The sequence below is a fragment of the Neltuma alba genome, unplaced genomic scaffold (assembly GCF_004799145.2).
Source record: "Neltuma alba isolate B1F8T4 unplaced genomic scaffold, ASM479914v2 tig00012014_pilon, whole genome shotgun sequence".
NCBI classification, from domain to species: domain Eukaryota; kingdom Viridiplantae; phylum Streptophyta; class Magnoliopsida; order Fabales; family Fabaceae; genus Neltuma; species Neltuma alba.
This window is the reverse complement of record NW_021636585.1, coordinates 243,039-249,854: the sequence shown is the minus strand read 5'-3', so window position 1 is coordinate 249,854 and position 6,816 is coordinate 243,039. Positions and strand designations below refer to the sequence as shown.

Sequence of the window (6,816 nt, the reverse complement as noted above, 5' to 3'; positions counted from 1 at the left end):
TTTCATTTATCAGTCATTTACTTCTACCTCTCTTTTTATGGCAATGTAGCTCGCTTCCTCTCTCCTGATTTTTGTTGTTTGCTAAAACATAGCAATTGTTGTAAGTTTATTTTAGTAATGTCTAAATGAAATATTATAATATCAGTGGGAGGAGTTTGTCCAATTTAGATAGGAAAACTAAACGAAGTAAAATCCAATTTTACATGCCAGTTCTGTACTTGCTAAATTTTAGAAAATATATCTATTTAGTCAACAGATGATTAGTTTTTCTTATTTCTACTTGATTCAAAAATTGTTGTCACTATGCATTCTTTTCTTTTTCTTGTTAGACTCTTATATTGGAAGTGAGAATAGATTTTAGGTTTTTTAAGACACAGCATAGGTTTTAAAATAGGTTTGAAAGGTTATATATGAATTTAGGGGTATAGATTTTTAAACTTATTGAAAGGCCTACATTTTAAGTAGGTCTTTAAACAGGCTTCAGATTTTGTCAAATCCTTTAAAGGCTCAGGCTCATGCATTTAAAAAAAAAAAAGAAAGAAAAAAAAAGCCTATATGCAGGTATAAGTCCAAGCTCATGTTTTAGATATCTATTGCAGGCCTACTTAAGCTAAAATTTAGCCCAATCTAGCCTATTTCCATTCCTAACCTGGGGGAAATATATGAATTAGTTCAAATAATTAACTTGAATGAAGAATAAAAATGAGAAAGAAGTCAGATTTTTGATGAAATCAAAATCAAAGATCTGACTAGATTGAAAGAGTACAATTAGAGGGGTGTTTGGATATCCTAAAAAGTGCTTCTCAGAAGCACTTTTCCGTAAATCAAGATAAATTCATCTACATATTTACCTCGTAGACTGTAAAATTACTTCTGAAACCATAGTTTGATTTCCATCCAAACACCCCCTAGATTTGATATTCAAGAATCGGATTCTACGTGATAGTCCTCCCATCATCAGTTTATTTTAGCCAGTCAACAAGATATTAATCTCACAAATCATCAGTGATGACGATTAGACTCTTTTTTTTTTTTTTTAATGCTATCCATTTTTAAGACGGAACAGATCATTTAATCTTAACTACAGATATATTCCTTTTATTTTATAAGCTTACATAGACATTCTTGAAATTAACAGATACGCAACACAAACCTTCCTTTTGCTCTAAGAATTTTGTTTTTATGATTTTATTCATCCAACCGTTAATTAAAATTATGACAATTTCAACCAAAAAAAAGTGTTATACAAAGTAATACATTATAAAACACTAATCCTCTCAGTAATTTTTGTTCAAGGCCCTAAATTTCCTGACATGCACCGCTGAAGAAATTTTATTTTATTTTTCTTTGGTAATACACTCGAGAAATTTTATGATCTCTTGTGCTTTTTCTAATTGCCCAGCCCTTCCATACAGATCCACCATACTAGTGCTCCATCTCTGTTTCAATTCCATAGTTTCTCCCCTGGTCAAAAAAAATAAATTCCATAGTTTCTCTGCATAGCAATCAAGTGGTTCTCATCTTCTTCAACCAGACCTGCTTGAGCACATGCCGTTAACACATTTGCACATGTGATTTTGCTGGGCGTAAGACCAGCCTCTATCATCCTATTAAATTCTCTGAGTGCTGGGTTTGCAAGTCCATGCCTAGCGTAGCCACATATTATCGAATTCCATGACACCAAATTCTTCCTTGGAATTGACTCAAACACACAAAAGGCTGCATCCATATCCCCACATTTTGCATACATGTCAAGTAGTGAGGTTGATGCGATGATATCTTCTGGTGTGCCAGATTTGATGAAACTCTGATGAACTTGCTGGCCCATGAGAAGAGAGGAACAATCTGCACATGCGTTTAACACACATGAAAATGTGAAATGGTTGGGGCGACACTCTGAGTTTAACATCAGAATGAACAGTTCTATTGCTTCCAGAGATCTCATGTTTTGCACGTACCCCCTGATCATCGTTGTCCATGTCACCACATTTCTCTCCTTCATAGCATTGAATATGGATCGTGCTTTTTCAATTTGTTTGTTCCGGGTATTTTTTTCAGGCATCAAATCGGAAGTTCTTTGAGCATCAGCGAAGCTCCCAGTTTCCAGGTACCCAGAAAGTAAAATGTTCCAAGATGTAACATCTTTCGTCGGCAACTCATCGAACACTCCACCCAAAGCCTTCTCCTCTCCTAGACTCGCATATGCGGTGAGTAAAGCAGATCCAACAATCATATTCAAGTTAAGTGCCGTATGAACTGCTCGACCGTGAATCTGCTGGACCAAAACATCGAAATCAGTATTCACAACTGCTCCGAGTAATATGGATATGGTGTAGCCATCGGGTGCTACACCTACTCGTCCCATTTGCAAGAAACTATGGCATAAACCACGGATGTTTCCATTTTTTCGAAATCCAGATAACATGATATTCCACGAAACGACATTTTTAACGGGCATTTCGTCGAACAGATTCTTGGCAAGATGAAATTGATCATGCTGAATGTAGCGCTTCATCATCATGTTCCAAGGAACACAGCTCCACGACGCGGGGTTTTCGTCGAACAGCTTACGAGCTTTATCAATGTTATTGTTGCGTAGGCAAGTATCAATCTTTGAGGTAAGTTTGGCCGCTGAAAGCGTACAAAATTCGTGAGAAATTCTCAACGAGTAGAATCTGGTTAAGGCCCGCATCTCTTTCATAAGTTGGTGGAGATTGGTCCTGTGATCTACAAAGGGCCAAGGGACCAAGCCAAATCAGAAACCTAGAAGGAAGAAGACACAACCATCATGAGATTCAGGGATCACCCATGAAAGCTCCCCTAGTCTACGCAGAAGTAGGAAGCTGACACTTGATTAAGTCAGTCAGTTTGCTCGTCAAAAAAAAAAAAAAAAAGTCAGTCAGTTTTATTAATTAATTATTTAATTTAAAGGGAACAAGGATGCATCTGCTTAAGTTTCTCTCCACTTCCTTCCTCCCTACTCATCGTTTCTTTTTTTTTGAATGAAATGGGAATTTCATAAAAGAGCAAATATGTACAAGAAATTACAAGCTGGCAAAACAAAAGAAAAAAAAAAAGACTAGCCTAAACGTATTGCATTACAGATATCCTTCGCTCTAGCAGTATGATCACTAAGAGCAATCACTACATTCACCAGGCGATGAGCTTGAGTATCTTCGTTGCAAAATAACTTACGGTTTCTTGCCTCCCAAAGTTTCCAACATAAGATCCCAAAAAAGATGCACCACAAAGGATTTGTGCTTTTGGGTTTCAGATTCGTTTTTAGCCAAATATCAAAGGGACAGCTGTAAAAGCAACTTTGAATATGGGCTGGTATTATAAGATTCCAGCAGGAGATGGCAAGAGAGCAGCATCTTAAAACATGGTTGATATCTTCCGTGCCTTTGTTACAGATTTCACACGTATCCCTGTTAGTCATATGCCTTCTAAATCTTACACTATTAGTGAGCAATTTATTACTCATTGCAAGCCATAAGAAAGTTCGGACCCGTTGAGCCCCTGGCCCTACTCATCGTTTCTTTCCCAAAGGAGAAGGAAATATATGAATTTATTGAAATAATTAACTTGAATGAAAAAAAAAAGAAAAGAAATAAGATTTTGGATGAAATCAAAATCAAGGATCTAAATAGATTAAAAAAATAAGATTAGATTTTATATTAAAAAATCCAATTCTATTTATAGCCCTCCAATCAAATTAAACTAACCAAATCAATTTATTTTAGCCCGTCAATAAGATATTAATCTCACCAATTATCAATACAAATGACAATTAGATTCCTTTTTTTTTTTTAAATGCTATCTATTTTTAAGATAGAAGAGATCATTTAACCTTAAATACATATATATTCCTTCTGTTTTTTTCAATATTATAGGAAAATTCTAAAACTAATAGATACGTGATACAAACTTAGATAATATAATTTTTGGTCTTTTAAATTTGTCAATTTACTCTCATTTTGATTTTGGTATATCAAGTTTCAAATCATAAGTTTTAATCCCTCAAATTTTTTTTATTTAAAATATTGATTCATATAATTTAACAAAGTCTTGAACTATTTTAGTCCTTAAGAGACCAAAATCTATAATTTAAAACTTCATGGATTAAAACCCATAATTTGAAACTTGAGGGATTAAAACCAAAATAAAACCACTTGAGAGAGATCAAAGATTATATTAACTCTACAAACTTCTTTTTTGCTCTCTGAATTGTATTTTTCATCCAACCGTTTATAAGAAAATATTATATGAATTAGCTAATATTGTTCAAGGCAAGTGAAAAGCTTATGATTACTCTATTGCGCAAACTTGATAAACTTAGTGAAGTTACAAAGTGGTATGGTAAAAACTTTCAACAAAAAAGTTATATAAAAAGTAAGAAATTATAAAACACTAATTCTTTCGTTAATTTTTGTTCAAGGCCCAAAACTTCTTGACATGCACCGCTTAAGGAATTTTATATAATAAAACCAGACCTTCATTACTAGGTTGAATTTACAGCAAGGTGGAACTCAACCCAACTAAATGCCTTCTGCTTTTGAATTTGTCTCTTTCTCATCTTCTCCCTCAATTCATTCACACTGCTCCATCTTCCCTTCTCACCTTGTATCTTAGAAAGCAATGTGTAAGATGCAGAATGATTCTTCTGCAACTCGCGCATCTTCTGTGCAGCAAACTCTCCAAGTTCAACATTTGAATGCAGCACACAGGCTGCCAGTAATGCACTCCACAACACCACATCAGGCTCAAATGGCATGTTCTTGATCATCTCTTGTGCTTTTTGTAATTGCCCAGCTCTTCCATACAGATCCACCATACAAGTGTAGTGCTCCATCTCTGTTTGAATTCCATAGTTTCTCTGCATAGCAATGAAGTGCTTCTCACCTTCTTCAAGTAGGCCTGCATGTACACAAGCTGATAACACATTTACATATGTGATTTTATTAGGCGTAAGACCAGTCTCAATCAACCTATTAAATTCTTTGAGTGCTTGGTTTGCGAGTCCGTGCCTGGCATAGCCCCCTATTATCGAATTCCATGACGCCAAATTCTTCCTTGGAATGGACTCAAACACACAAAATGCTGCATCCGTATCCCCACATTTTGCATACATGTCAACTAGCGAGGTTGATATGACGATATCTTCAGGTATGCCAGATTTGATGAAATTTTGATGAACTTGCTGGCCCATGAGAAGATAGGAACAATCTGCACATGCGTCTAACACACTTGAAAATGTGAAATGATTGGGGCGAGACTCTGACTTTAACATCAAAATGAACAGCTCTAATGCTTCCATAGCTCTCATGTTTTGGACATACCCACTGATCATCGTTGTCCATGTCACCACATTTCTCTCTTTCATTGCATTGAATATGGATCGTGCTTTATCAATTTGTTTGTTCCGGATATACCCATTTACCAAAGTAGTCCAAGAAATAATATCTTTTTCAGGCATCAAATCGAAAGTTCTTTGAGCATCAGCGAAGCTCCCAATTTCCATGTACCCAGAAACTATAGCGTTCCAGGATGTAACATCTTTCGTCAATAATTCATCGAACACTCCACCCAAAGCATTCTTCTCTCCTAGACTTGCATATGCAGTGATTAGAGCAGATCCAACAATTATATCCAAGTTCAGTGCCGTATGAACCGCTCGAGCGTGAATCTGGTGGGCCAAAACATTGAAATCAGTATTCACAACTGCTGTGAGTAATGTGGATATGGTATAGTTATTGGGTGCTACGCTGACTCGTCCCATTTGTAAGAAACTTTTGCACAAACCACGAATGTTTCCAGTTCTCTGATATCCAGATAACATAATATTCCACGAAACAACATCTTTAACAGGCATTTCGTCGAACAGATTCTTGGCGAGATGAAATTGGCCGTGCTGAATGTAGCTGCTCATCATCATATTCCAAGAAACACAGCTCCGTAACGCGGGGTTTTCGTCGAACAGCTTACGAGCTTTATCAATGTTATTGTTACGTAGGCAAGTATCAATCTTTGAGGTAATTTCAGCCGCCGAAACCATACAAACATCGGAAGAAATTCTCGACGAGAAGAATCTGGTTAAGGCCCGCATCTCTTTCATAAGTTGGTGAAGATTGGTCCTTTGATCTACGAAGGGAAGGTAGCAAGCCGAATCAAAAACCCATGAGCAAGAAGACACAGCCATCCAATTCATGGGTCACCCGTGAAAGCTCGAGTAGTCTCCTCCTCCCGCCATCGGAAGCACTGCATCATAGTTGCCTGGAATATGAAGAGTGAGTGCAAAGCCAGCCATCCATGTGCTCGGAAAATGAAGACGGGAAACGAAGGAAGAGAGTGAAGGTGGAAATATGGAATTTAAAAATGGTCAATGACAGGGTGAGGGTGGTTTTCAGAACAATCACTGAGGAAAACGAAGAACATGTATTTGGCGGGTAGATGAAATGCATTTCTGTTGGGATCAGTTTTCATAATTGATATTCATTGAATTTTTTTCAAAATACAATTTCCTTTGTTTCTTGCTTTAAAATCCCTCCCTCCCATTAAACCAAAAACCGCGTTAATAACTGAGTGCAAATTCGTCATCTCGGATGATTCCCGTCGCCGACTGTTTCCAGAGCTTCGCCGGGAACTTCATCTTTTCAGGTCCTACGACTCTGTTATGCTGCGATTAATGGAATTTAGCTTCGAGAATTCCATTTATCTACCTTGATATTAAAAAAATATTCACAATGATCCTTCAATTTCATGGAGGAAAAACATTATTACTATCATTATAATTTTTGTTATAAAAAATTATTTTGG

General features: G+C 36.4%; 2 protein-coding genes across 2 annotated transcripts; both read right to left on the bottom strand.

Annotated features, from left to right (window-relative positions):
* Nucleotides 1-1,280: 1,280 nt before the first annotated feature.
* LOC114721193 (pentatricopeptide repeat-containing protein At2g13600-like) lies at nt 1,281-2,721 on the bottom strand. Its single transcript, XM_028907010.1, has 2 exons — nt 1,482-2,721; nt 1,281-1,447 (listed from the first exon to the last, which is right to left on the bottom strand). The coding sequence occupies exons 1-2, from the start codon at nt 2,699-2,701 to the stop codon at nt 1,426-1,428; spliced, it is 1,242 nt and encodes a 413-aa protein (XP_028762843.1). The 5' UTR covers nt 2,702-2,721; the 3' UTR covers nt 1,281-1,425.
* Nucleotides 2,610-6,508, bottom strand: LOC114721192 (pentatricopeptide repeat-containing protein At4g02750-like). Its single transcript, XM_028907009.1, has 2 exons — nt 4,494-6,508; nt 2,610-2,763 (listed from the first exon to the last, which is right to left on the bottom strand). The coding sequence occupies exon 1, from the start codon at nt 6,206-6,208 to the stop codon at nt 4,502-4,504; it is 1,707 nt and encodes a 568-aa protein (XP_028762842.1). The 5' UTR covers nt 6,209-6,508; the 3' UTR covers nt 2,610-2,763; nt 4,494-4,501.
* Nucleotides 6,509-6,816: the final 308 nt, after the last annotated feature.